The sequence below is a fragment of the Hyperolius riggenbachi genome, chromosome 3 (genome assembly GCF_040937935.1).
Source record: "Hyperolius riggenbachi isolate aHypRig1 chromosome 3, aHypRig1.pri, whole genome shotgun sequence".
NCBI lineage: Eukaryota > Metazoa > Chordata > Amphibia > Anura > Hyperoliidae > Hyperolius > Hyperolius riggenbachi.
The window spans coordinates 465,051,028-465,065,219 of NC_090648.1; the positions used below are offsets into that span (position 1 = coordinate 465,051,028).

At 43.0% G+C, this 14,192-nt stretch overlaps 1 protein-coding gene across 2 annotated transcripts in view; it reads left to right on the plus strand.

Annotated features, from left to right (window-relative positions):
- The window catches only part of SLC25A48 (solute carrier family 25 member 48), a 46,338-nt gene that overhangs the window by 7,133 nt on the left and 25,013 nt on the right, over window positions 1-14,192 (plus strand). Inside the window, exons 3-4 of one of the 2 annotated variants that reach the window (XM_068273025.1) lie at window positions 957-1,028; window positions 2,225-2,477. In XM_068273025.1, the coding sequence (XP_068129126.1) occupies window positions 957-1,028; window positions 2,225-2,477 (325 nt within the window). The remainder of the gene's footprint in view (window positions 1-956; window positions 1,029-2,224; window positions 2,478-14,192) is intronic. The other variant, XM_068273026.1, reaches the window with a different exon arrangement.

Sequence of the window (14,192 nt, forward strand, 5' to 3'; positions counted from 1 at the left end):
AGAAAGAGAGCTTTAAAATGATATGCATCTTTCCATAGTTACTGCACTGCTCAGAGTCCCTTTAACCATTATACCATCTAGCCACCGCTGACAGGATGGCGAGGGCTGGTTTATGTGCTGATGGGGCCCCTTTGACTCTGAATGGGGGCCCCCAAGCGACTGCTTTTGTTGCCTGGTCGGTAATCCGGCCCTGCTGTGACGGCTTCCTGGCCACGTCCATTCATTCCAGGCATTGCGACCGCTCGGTCCTCTTCCCAATCGCTGAACACGGAATCCCGATGGAAATGGCGGCGGGAGCGGCACGCACACATGCGGAGCGGCTTCGGGAACGCGCAAAGTATTACCACGTCATGTTGCCATTAACAGACTCAAACATGACATTTTAATACGCTACAATGTCAGTAAGTGGTTAAAAAAAAATAAATCCAGATATCCTGCTGGCACTGCACAATTCCTGCAGTTAGGCAAAAGCAACCGTTTTTTGCATTTTTAATTTTATTTTTTGAACACTTTCTTCCAGCTGCTTTGATTCAGTGGAAGGCAAAACAAATCCCCTTGAGAAATCGTGACTAGGTGATCATTAAGATGCTAATAATTTCTAGTTGATACAGGATCATGCAAATGTTATGTGCAAATTGCGGCAGCTTGAAAATAGACCAATCAAATGTTACCTCAGCAGAGTTTGATTGGTTCATTTTCAAGCTTCATACATTTGCCTACAAAATGTGCATAATGCTGCATCAACCCATAATTCTTTGCATCTCACTGACCATCCCTAATTGTGATGATTTAGATCTCATGTGTGGGGAAAAAAATTCCTTGCTGACCATATAAAATGTAATGTAAGTTGCTTGCACAAGTATATTTATACCTCAGTCATAAATGACAGCTGACGTTGCACCAACACTAAATAGTCCCCACAGACACTTTAGTTACTGCTGATCTTCTCTTTGCAGGCACGGCTGCAAGCTGGCCAAGGTTATGGAAATACCTTTAACTGTATACTTAGAATATACCGGAATGAAAGTGTGAGTATGTTGCAACTATGAATATGAATACAAAAATAAGATATCAGGAAATCAGAAATATCTTATTTCGTGATCAGTTAAAAAGTTTTAGTTAAAGGGATACTGTAGGGGGGTCAGGGGAAAATGAGTTGAAGTTACCCGGGGCTTCTAATGGTCCCCCACAGACATCCTATGCCCGCGCAGCCACTCCCTGATTCTCCAGCCCACCTCCGGTTCACTTCTGGAATTTCAGACTTTAAAGTCTGAAAACCACTGCGCCTGCGTTGCCGTGTCCTCACTCCCGCTGATGGCACCAGGAGCGTACTGCGCAGGCCCAGTATGGTCTGTGTCTGTGCCGTGCGCTCCAGGTGACATCAGGGGAAGCGAGGACACGGCAACACAGGCGCAGTGGTTTTCAGACTTTTAAAGTCTGAAATTCCAGAAGTGAACCGGAGGCGGGGCCGGAGCATCGGTGAGTGGCTGCGTGGGCACAGGATGTCTGTGGGGGACCATTAGAAGCTCCGGGTAACTTCAACTCATTTTCCTCCGACCCCCTACAGTATCCCTTTAATGTAGTGACTCATAGCAGACAATAAAAAATTATTCAGAAAACCCATTTTACCTTTACCACTTGAGGACCACAGGCTTACACCCCCCTAGTGACCAGGCTATTTTTTACAATTCAGCACACTGCTGCTTGAACAGTGTGCTGCACGGCCATACAACTTAAGGTGGCCACTAACGATCCAATTTCGAGTGATCAGATAATTCTGATCGGAAGAAAAATCATTCACTACACCATCAACAAACCAATCTTTGCTTCCTATCTATCACAACCAACAAGAAAAAACTAATTTTGGGTTGACCAAAGTCCACTTGGACGACTATTTTTATAATTGTTCGTAATTGATTGTGCCCATCAACAGAGATTATTTACAACCAATCCAATCAGAATTTCTGATCGGATCAGTCGAACGATTTTTCGCTAGAAATTGGACCGTTAGTGGCCACCTTTAGCAGCCTAGTTTTTTCTGTTGTTGTTGCTGCAATGTTTCTGAGATATATGCTAGTAAGAATTATTTACATTGATATTTTTGCCTAAATAACTTTTGTATTTTTTTATTATACAGTTAACATTAGATTCAAGCTGAATATTTGCAATTATTATCTGCTTTCTAAGACGGAATCCAACATGACCCATGTCATTTTTCTATCAGGTTGCCGGATTTTACAAAGGGATGTCTTTCCCCTTAGCCAGCATAGCGATTTACAACTCCGTAGTGTTTGGTGTTTTCAGCAATTCACAAAGATTTATTAGTCAGCTTCGAAATACAAACAGAAAAAAGTCCCCGGACCTCATAGACGTGACACTTGCCAGCATGTTAGTTGGATGGGTTTCTGTTGGAATTGGTGGACCTGTTGATCTCGTAAAGATAAAACTACAAATGCAAACCCAACCTGCTAATCCAGGTAGGATTCTATAAGCATTATATGTTTTGTAAATATTATTTTGCCTTCTTAAAACAGAAGGTATCTGCAATGATTCATTTTTAAGTGAGCAAGTGTAGTTTCCCATGGTGCATCACTCCCAAATATGCAAATCATCTAGTCTGTATGCCCCTAAAAGCCAGACACACATCCAGAACCGTTGGTATATAGTAAACCTATAGCTTATACATTTTAAAAAGCGTTACCAATCCAACATGCATAGAGCCTTTTTCGGACTCTCTGGTACTCCTCATCAGTGCATAGCAGGGATTGATATGGCTCTTTGGAATAGGGCTTGGATCAGTTCTTCGGAGTACCTACATAACTCATTGTGAGTGACCCAGGACCACTAGAAGAGTATAAGGGGCTAAAAGAGACTGAGAAGCATTTTACTAAAAAAAAAAAAAAAAAAAAAGGTGATACTAAATATAATTTTGCCTTCTTAAAATAGATTGTTCAACCCCAAAACAGCAGGGATCAGCGCCCCCACTCTCACCAATAACAGTATTAGAGTGCCCTTTGCCTCACATCTGGAATGGCATATGCAGAATGCACACTACTGCACACAGAAGAGCATTCTCACCTGTGATTCTCACCCTAGAGGCCAGTGTGCTCCCTCCTCCTTCTTCCTCCAGGGTCCTTCCAACTCCATCCTAACCAGTGCCTCTTCTATGATCCCTGCAAGCATGCACTTACTTAAGTAACATGCCAGTGGGTCATGGGTATAGAGACCTTGCGGGAAGCCAAGTAGATGGAAGAATGCTGAAGGAAGAAGAAGCACATTGGCCAAACAGGTGAGAACATTCTCTTGTGTGCACTCTGCAATAATTTGGGGTGGGCCCATTAGCTTGTGTCCAGTTTGTCCCTTTGGAAGTGTCAACCCTACATGAGGTTTTGCACCCCATTCCCAAAAGGAACTCCTACTGCTGACAATGATAGTGGGCTTGTAGGCACTGGCAGCTAGAGCAAGGAGGGAATCTATGAGCCTCTCTCTCTTGGTTTCAGCTAGGGATTAGGTAGTCCAGGCTAGTAAAACTGAAGTGGGGACCACACTCTTTTTTTATGATCAGAACTGAACATATTTAGTGACTAAATGTTTATGCACTGTGGCTGAAAGGTTGGTACCTTGGCTGAAAGGTTCCACTGGCTCCATGAGAGCCTTCGTGAGATCATGAGAATTGCCAGATTTTATTGCCTCGTCCAATGAATTTGAGGTCGTTAATGGTTACAGCAGCCTTACTGAAAATTTAGAGTATACTCCTCTCAGAGGAACATACACTAAAGAAAAAAGCTTGAACTTTTAATGTAACTAGACTTTGGGTTATTCAAAGTTATGTTTACATTTTGCAATGTTTTGACATTCTGTTCCAGACCTGTTTAGAAAGGCTTATCTTTACCTTGCTGCTTTTATAGCCTTTGTTGTTGAAATCGTCAAAATTATGTAAGGTTGGGGTCACATAGACAGGTCAAGTGCAGACATTTCCACGCGTAATGGATGACAAACAACTGTTTAATAATTCTCTAAAGCCAAAGAGAAAATAATGAAATGTAGTATGTAATAAATGCTGGTCATGGTTAATCTTGGTTAGTCTTCAATTCTTATTGTAAGCCAGGGCAACAGTGCACCTTTCACAACAGCACTAGACCAAATGTATTTCTTTCTTATGTTCAACTATATCAAAGCAGCCCCCCTCACACACACACATGCTACTGCTGCACCCACACCACTCACACAAAAACTGTCACAACTTTAACATGTCTGGCAGAGTAGCAGCCACTCTACTTTGTCTCGTGTGCTGACACCACTCTGCTCAGTGTCATCTTGTGCTCCTGTGCCTGCAGGATACTCTCAGCAATCATCACCCCACATATGAAATGCAGCAAATAAAACACTACAGGTGAAATGCAGAAAATGAAACTGCACAAATGAAATGTAGCAAATGATACCCTACACATGAAATACAGCAAATGCTATCCCACACAAAATGCAGCAAAAATTACCCCACACATGAAACGCAGCAAAAATTGCCCCACACATGGAATGCAGCAAATGCTACCCCACACATGGAATGCAACAAATGCTACCTCACACATAAAATGCATCAAATGCTACCACTCACATGAAATGCAGTAAATGCTACCCCACATCCCACACATAAAATGCAGCAAACATTACTCCACATATGACATGCAGCAAACATTACCTCACACATGAAATGTAGCACATTTTACCCAGCATATGAAATGCAGCAAACATTACTCCACATGTGAAATACAACAACCCCTACGCTACACATGAAATGCAGCAAACATTATCCCACATAAAAAATACTGCAAATGCTATCCTACACATGAAACGCTGAAAATGCTACCCCATCCATAAAATGTAGCAAATACTACCCAACATATGAAATGCAGCAAACACTCCCCCACACATGAAATGTAGCAAATGCTACTCCACACATGACATGCAGCATACATTACCTCACATATGAAATGCAACAAAACTACCCAACATATGAAATGCAGCAATTGTTCCCACACAAATGAAATAAAGCACACATTGCCCCACATATAAAATGCAGCATGTGCTACCCTCACATGAAATGCAGCAATTACTACCCCACATATGAAATACAGCAAACATTACCTCAAATATGAATCAGAGCGATGTCGTCTACCACCCCAAAAACTAATCTCATGTAGAAAACTCCCTGTAGTGCAGCCACTGCCCCCAAAGTCATTGGTACTCAGTGAGCCTAAATAAAAAATACACACCTCCCTCTTACTGCAGTCACATTTTCTGTTCCTGTTCCCCCCACCCAAATATTTTACTGGGCCCCTCTGCTCCAAACACACACACTGAGTTTGTGACAGCCTAGCAGACTGGCAGTTTTATGGTTCAGCAATAGCCTGGCAGTATCTTTCCTTAATCTTCTCTGTGCCCTTTTCCACTAGCAGAAAATTTTGAACAAATTTTGATTGCTTGTGGATCGCTAAAACAAGATACTTTGAGCCTAAATGAAACCACATAGGGATGTTTCCAGTAGAGTGCTGCATTTGTGATGCCATTTCTAGCAGTGGCAAGTAATTGTCCTGTTGCATTTTTTTTTACAACTGACTTCCTATAAAAAAGTAAGAGTGCAGGAAAATCGCAATTGTGTTACTATAGAATTTTTTTGCGATCCAGAACTTTTTTGCATATCATATGTAGAGTTGGGCCGAACGGGTCGCCTGCGAACGGTTCCATGCGAACTTCAGTGGTTCGCGTTCGAGTCCCGCAGGCGAACTTTTGCGGAAGTTCGGTTCGCCCCATAATGCACCCTGAGGGTCAACTTTGACCCTCTACATCACAGTCAGCAGGCCCAGTGTAGCCAATTAGGCTACACTAGCCCCTGGAGCCACTCCCCCCCCTAATACAAGGCAGGCAGCGTCAGCCATTACGCTCACTCGTGTGCCACTGCCTGCGTTAGTGAGAGTAGGGCGAGCTGCTGCAGACTGTCTCTCATAGGGAAAGATTAGTTAGGCTTAGCTTGTTCCTGGCTGCATACCTGTTCTGTTCAGTACCTGCATACCTGCTCAGTGAACCTGCCACTGCATACCTGTTCTGTGAACCACCACTGCATACCTGTACTGTGAACCCACCACTGCATACCTGTTCTGTGAACCCACCACTGCATGCCTGTACTGTGAACCCACCACTGCATACCTGTTCAGTGAACCCACCACTGCATACCTGTTCAGTGAACCCACCACTGCATACCTGTTCAGTGAACCCGCTACTGCATACCTGTTCAGTGAACCTGCCACTGCATACCTGTTCTGTGAACCCACCACTGCATACCTGTACTGTGAACTCACCACTGCATACCTGTTCAGTGAACCTGCCACTGCATACCTGTTCTGTGAACCCGCCACTACATACCTGTTCTGTGAACCCACCACTGCACACCTGTACTGTGAACTCACCACTGCATACCTGTTCAGTGAACCCACCACTGCAAACCTGTTCAGTGAACCCGCCACTGCATACCTGTTCAGTGAACCCGCCACTGCATACCTGTTCAGTGAACCTGCCACTGCATACCTGTTCTGTGAACCCACCACTGCATACCTGTACTGTGAACTCACCACTGCATACCTGTTCAGTGAACCCACCACTGCATACCTGTTCAGTGAACCCACCACTGCATACCTGTTCAGTGAACCTGCCACTGCATACCTGTTCTGTGAACCCGCCACTGTATACCTGTTCTGTTCAGTGAACCCGCCACTGCATACCTGTTCTGTTCAGTGAACCCGCCACTGCATACCTGTTCTCGCCATGGTGCGCACCAGTCCAGCACGGCCGTCACTACACAAACAGCTGTTTGCGGTGCGTTACACGGTGAGTTTGGTGTGTCAGTGTGAAGCAGTACCTTAATTACACTACCTGATTGATGTATACACATGCAAGATGTTTTAAAGCACTTTAGGCCTGTCATTTAGCATTCAATGTGATTTCTGCCCTTAAAACGCTGCTTTGCGTCAAATCCAGATTTTTCCCGGAGACTTTTGGCATGTATCCCACTCCTCCACCGGGGGGTCCAGGTGTTAGACCCCTTGAAACATGTTTTCCATCACTTTTGTGGCCTGCATAATTTTTTTTTTTTCAAAGTTCGCATCCCCATTAAAGTCTATGGCGGTTCGCGAACTTTAACGCGAACCGAACCTTACGCGGAAGTTCGCGAACCTAAAATCGGAGGTTCGGCCCCACTCTAATCATATGCTGAAATCATGAAAGTGGAAAAATAAAGAATCTTCTTAAAGGATACCAGATGTCAAAATCGTAAGAGAAACAGGGGGAGCAGGCATAAACTATCACCTGTCCTGATGCCTGCTACTCTCAGCGTTCTCATTTCTGCCCCCCTCTCCCCCTCCCCCCCCCCCCCCCCCGCATTATAGCTAAAAGCCCCCCAGGAACCTCTTCCGGGTCATTGGAGTTGGGATTTACTGCGCACGCACTGGCCAGGCTGCGCTCATCTTACAGTGGCCGCCCGTGGCCAGAAGCGCTTTGCACATGCTTAAGACGTCATGCACATGACATATTGACATTGGCCACGGGCAGCTGCTGTAGGATGAGCACAGCCCGGTCAGCGCCTGCACAGTAAAACCCGATTCCAACAACCTGGAAGAGGATCCCAGAAAGTTTTTAGCAATAATGCGGGGGGAAGTGCAGAAAGAAGAACAGGGGGAGCAACAGGAATTGGGACAGGTGGTAGTATATACCTGCTCCAGCCCCCCCCCCCCCCCCCCATTTCTCTTACGATTTTGACATCTGGTATCCCTTAATTACTTAGTGGAGAAGAGCCCTCTGTGGCCCATATGCAATTAACTTCTTCTCCTAGGTGATAATATTTCACCTTCAGTTTAAAATAACTTTTCAGCAATCTGCAATTGAAAAAGTATCAAATAGTATTTGAAAAAGTACTGTCCAAATTATTCTAAGTATTTTCTTGCCTGCTGGTGGCTTAAAAGACATATTGAAAAGGTGTGAAAATTTCACTTAGGAGAAAAAGTGAATAGGGCCCTGTGTCTCCAGATTTTGTGACAAGGAGGGGGCTGGAATTAGGGGTTGTAGAGGGTGGTTAGATATAGTATTGGGCAATGGTGGAGGTTAGTGTTAAGCAATTGCCCACCCCCACCCTTGGCTATGGGCAGGGACGGCGCTACCATAGAGGCAAAGGAGGCAGCTGCCCCAGGGCCCCAGAGCTTGTAGGGGCCCCCAGTGGCTACAAGAGGAAAAAAAAATTCAAATCGACCTTATAGTTCCTGAGAAAATCGATTTTAAAGTTTCAAAGGAAAAAAAATACACATTTCAAAACCAGTCGACTTTAATGGTTAATAGCAAATCCACCTTAAATTCTAGAAACCCTAAATTTGCAGGATATGTTAAGGAGATCATTGGGAATAAGAAGAAAAAACAATTTTTCAAAAAGACCTTATAGTTTTTGAGAAAATCGATTTTAAAGTTTCGAAGGAAAAAAGTATACTTTTAAATGCGGTAAATGTCACTTTTAGTACCTAACGGTAGTGTAATTTTACATGCATCAAAAGAAAGAGCAATAAATTTCCTGACGGGGTTTCCAGGGGGTCCATACGCAGCCGCAGCGCTTTGGCCAGGGATCGCTATACAGCCGCAATATGGCTGTATGAAGATCCCTGGCATTTTTTTCCTATTTTCCCAATTTTTTTTTTTTAGAGTGTGGGATTTTTTTTTTAAATTATGTGGGGTCCCCCCTCCTGAAACTTTTTAACCCCTTGTCCCCCATGCAGGCTGGGGTAGCCAGAATGTGGAGCTCCGACCGATTGGGGCTTCAAACCCTGACTGTACCAGCTGCAAAAAAGGTCCCTTAATGCCAATTTTTGCTCTGGGGTATCTGTTGGGGGGCCCCCCAGGTTTATTTTGCCCTGGGGCCCCATTGTTGCTTGAACCGGCCCTGGCTATGGTCTACTGAGGCTATTTTGGCAATCCCTAGACTTTTGAATCCAGACCAGGTGTGCAGGAAAATTGACAGCTGTGTTATGTTAAACACATTATTTTGGAAGTTTTAAATCAGTATTTAAAACTTCCAGAAAAAGAATAAGAATAAGCGAACTTTCGGCTTTGCAGCCTTTGTCAAGCTTATTCTGGATAATCAGTAAAGTATTAAAGGTTGAGGCTCATCCTGAAAGACGGGCAAACAGCAGCTTTTAGATGGCAACTTTCATTATTTTTCTGTATGGATCCACTACTTCTGACTCCGCTTATTCAATAGGTTGAGTAGTAGTGGAATTTAAATCACAACCATAACTTCCATACTTCCACCAGCAGAGGGCTCCCTGTCACACAAGAAACAAGACATTTATCACCGTGCCGTGTCCTTTGGCGTGAAAGGCAAAAAAATAAATAAAAATGAACATTTGTTTCTTTCCTTTGTACCAGGCTGCAGTCCAAGGGTGCTAGATTTTTACATTAGAATTACCAATATTTATTTTTAAATGTTTTGCTGTATCCAAGAATAATGTTAATGTCAAATTTTGCATAATTGTAATTTCTCATCAAAATTTGCAATTACAATGCAAATTTTCTGGCAAATTCATTATGAATTTCACACCTAACAGTAATTATGTCCCATAATATGTATACATATTGTATACATTTTAAGAAACAGACAGCATAGGGTCCCCTCTCCCAAGCCTATTTACCCCCTTGTCACCCATGCAGGCTGGTATAGCTAGAATTCGGAATCCAGCCTACATAGGGCTCTACACCCTGAGCTATACCAGCCCACATGGTCCATGATGTGGGGGACCTCTGGAATAGAGGGGTCCCCCCAGGGCCGGACTTCTACTCTTTGCAGCCCAAGGCCACTGTCACCAGCCGCCCCCCTTCAGTATAGGTAGCCAGATGACCCCTCCCACTTCTCTCTATTATAGGTAGCCAGATGACCCCTCCCACTTTCCTCTAGTATAGATAGCCAGATGACCCATCCCCCCTTTCCACTAGTATAGGTAGCCTGATGCCCTCCCAGCCAGATGACTCCTTTCTTTCCCCCTCCCCCCTTCAGTATAGGTAGCCAGTTCGCTTCCACACCGCAGTAGCCATCAGTGTCACTGACATCTCTGTTCTTCTCCAGCGCAGAAGCTCTGACTCTATCAGCCACCATGGTCTGAGGCTTCCTTCTTTAGGTAAGTATCTCATTTTGTACCCGAGCTTCGGCTCAGGTACACTTTCAGAATATGATAGCTCTCCTTTGGAACTTAATGCTGTCTGTAAACAGGGTTGTTGTGTTGTTGCCCCTTCCCTAAATATGAAGTCTCTCCTTACATATGTATTAGTTCCTAGTCCATGTACAGCCCCCTATTTACTGTAGGCCCTCTATTTTTATTAAAAGCCCCCACTTCTATGTACAGCATCCTTGTACAGAATTAAATAAATGCTTTTGGGTACTGGGTCTCACCTGTTAAATTGGGTGCCGGAGCCACTTTGTCTTTCTTTTTTGTCTTTTCAATTAACCTATTTATGTAATGTTTATGGGCCTCCTGGACCGTTCATCCTTGTTCTCACTTAAGCATGGTGGACTTGAGTGCTGATTTTGTGAGATTGGGGCTGATTTACTGCGAGACTGAACTTGCAAATTTTGCCCACTCACCCCCAATGTAGTTTTTCAATGGCCCACAAAGTTAAAGCTTCATTAACAAATGAAAAACACTAGCTGCCAATAAATTTGCTGCCATGAGCAAAAATAAATGATCTGCCAACTATAAGAACACTAATTAGAGGCATTCATTTGCCAGTTTCTACTTCCCAATTGTGCTGATGTTTGCCTATTAGTTGGTTTGTCCTTTCTTTTCTATTGATTGTAACCATTTTACTAATAAAATCCATAATTTGCACTAAGAATAATTTATTATCTTCGGCTTCTCAATGAGAAGCCCATTATTGATCTCGTCCCCCTAGAAACATCTTCTTGCATTGGCAGACAGTGTGCAACCTACAGGTCCCCATTGCCATAAGTAGTCTGTGAGAAATATAAAAATACATAAAAAATATACTTTAGTGGCTAGTTTTCACCCCTACTAGAGTTTGTTTACTTAAAGGATACCAGAGTAGGCATGTATGGGAAGCTGTCTGATGCGTGCGTGGCCACTTTTAGACGTAATTAAAATGCAGAATGTAAAAATGTTGGAAATATGTGTATTCACCTAAAGCACAAACCTCAAGGTGTAATAATAAATATTAGGAACTAGCTGAAGACCCGGTGTTGCCCGGGTCCGCCAACTTTTTCTAACCTTGACACACAGTCACTCAATGAACAAGTTTATGAGCTTTGGGGTCCTTGGCATCAATAATTTAAATTTTCCCATTGAAATGACACAAAACTGGTTGGCTGTGTTTGGTTTCGCCCCTTTTCTGAATTTGAGCCCCAGTCACCCAATGACCAACTGTACCAGGTTTCAGGCCTCTGGCATTAAAGGGAACCTAAACTGAGAGGGACAACAGAGTAACCAAGCAGCTCAGGGTGACCCAAACTACTAGGAATGTATAGGGGGATAAAAGGGACCAAAAAGCCCTCCTACTAAAAAAGCAAAGCTTGGTGTAATTGCCTTCTTAAAACAGAAGGAAATTTGCAATAATTCAGTTATGAATGAACTGAGAGGGATATGGATGTTTCCTTTTTAACTATACTAGTTGCCTGGCAATCCTGCTGATCTCTTTGGCTGCAGTAGTGGCTGAACCACACACCTGAGACAAGCATGCAGCTAATCTAGTCTGATTTCAGTAAGAGCACCTGATCTGCATGCTTGTTCAGGGGCTGTGGCTGAAAGTATTAGAGACACAGGATCAGCAGGAGAGTCAGGCAAGTGGTATTATTTTAAAAAGGAAAAATCCATAACCTTCTCAGTTTAGGTTCCTTTTAACAGTGTAAGAATGGCAGCAATTTAAATATTCCCTTTGGAAATAAATAGGTGAATTTTGATTGGCTGTTGTAGGCTCCATCCACATTTCTGATATTAATCCCAGTCACCCAGTGACCAACTGTTTGAGGTTTGATAACCCTGCCATTAAAAGTGTAAGAATGGCTGCAGTTTACATTTTCCCAGTAAAAAAATTGGTGTTTTTTTGGCTCTGCCCACTTCTTTGTAACCTTCACACACAGTCACTCAATGACCAAGTTTGTGAGCTTTGGGGTTCCTGGCACCAATATTGAGAGAACAGAAGCAAAGAAATCTTATTGGCTATTTGTGGCTTCACCCCTTTTGTGAATTTGACCAATGACCATCTATACAGTAGCAGGTTTGAGGCCTCTGCCATTAACAGTGTAAAAATGGCAGCAGTTTAAATATTCCCCTTGGAAATCAATAGGCGAATTTTGATTGGCTGTTGTAAGCTCCACCCACTTTCCTGAATATTGATCCCAATCACCCAGTTACCAACTGTGCCAAGTTTGAAAACCCTGCGATTAACAGTGTAAGAATGGCTGCAGTTAACATTTTCCAATTTAAAAAGAACAGCTGAAATTTGATTGGCTGTTTTATGTTCCACCCACTTTCCCTGAATTTGTAACCTCGGTCACCAAGTAACCAACTGTGCCAAGTTTGGAGACTCTGGCTTTATTACAGTGAGAATGGTAGCCTTTTACATGTTTTCCCATTGACATGAATGTGTGAAATCTTATTGGCTGTTTGTGGTTCTCCCAGGTGTGCAGGGCGGCCGCGAGACCCCCAGAACATATCATCCCAGGTAGTAAAGGATCTGTATACCAATTTTCGTTGAAATCGGTTAAGGCGTTTTCGAGTGATGGCGGCACATACAACAATTTTATAGATATAGATAGTGAATAATAGTCCAGCTATTAAAACATTTATTTTTTTGTGTTAGTATTATTATTATTATTTCTTTGATTTTACTTTCAAAAACTAGAAACATTTTAACAAGCCTGGGAATTTTCAAATGTACCCTCAAGGCACATCTGTTCAAACAAGCCTGTAATTTGCTAAAGCTATAATTTAAAGGAGAACTTCAGCATAAACAAACATAACATTAGTTATGTTAATTAAAATAGATAGGTAATATCATCTCTTATCCACACTGTTTTAAAGAACAGGCAAATGTTTGTGATTTCATGGGGGCAGCCATCTTTTTGGTTGAAAGAAGGTGACAGGGAGCATGAGACACAGTTCCTACTGTCCTGTGTCCTGATCGCGTCCATGCAAAAAGGGCGTTGGGGATAAAAGGGCGCGTGGTGTAAATGATAAGCGGTAATAGCGTTTATAAAAATATTGTGTTGCATTTCGTTTACAATAATGTTTTACAAATGAAAAAACCTTTAATAATGAAATTGCAAATTGTGAATACGATAATCTTCCCTGTTTTAAAAGTGAAACTTACGTGAAACTTAATTACGTTTGTTAAAAAAAGATAATATATGTATAATCGTAATAATTGTATAGTATTGTGTATAACCTTAATTTATTGTTTCCTCGTGTAATAAAATCTAAAAATGTTGTTTATAACAATGAAAAATATATATAAGTATGTTAGTAATAACTGTAGTAAAACATTAGTAAATATTACTAACATTTTACTACAACTAAACCTAACCCTACTCTCACACAGAACCCTCCTTCTACCTATCCCTAACCCTTAGACCCCCTGGTGGTGCCTAACCCTAAATCCCCCCTGGTGGTGCCTAACCCTAAGACCCCCCCTCCCCTGTGGTGCCTAACCCTAAGACCCCACTGGTGGTACCTAACCCTAAGACCCCCCTAGTGGTGCCCAACCCTAAATCCCCCCTGGTGATGCCTAACCCTAAATCCCCCCTGGTGGTGCCTAACCCTAAGTCCCCCCTGGTGGTACCTAACCCTAAATCCCCCCTGGTGGTGCCTAACACTAAATCCCCCCTGGTGGGGCCTAACCCTAAATCCCCCCTAGTGGTGCCTAACCCTAAGACCCTACTGGTGGTACTGGTGGTACCTAACCCTAAATCCCCCCCCCCCCCCCTTATCTGGTAAACAAGTAATGAGGATGCTAACCAGGCAATCCTAAAGTAAAAATCTTTATTACTTTTCTTGTTGATAAAAGATCATTCCCCAGTTTACCTGACTCGTATTTGGTACACACAAAATTTGGTACACAAAAAGGAAGTTGCAGGGCATGCTGGGTTGTCCTTT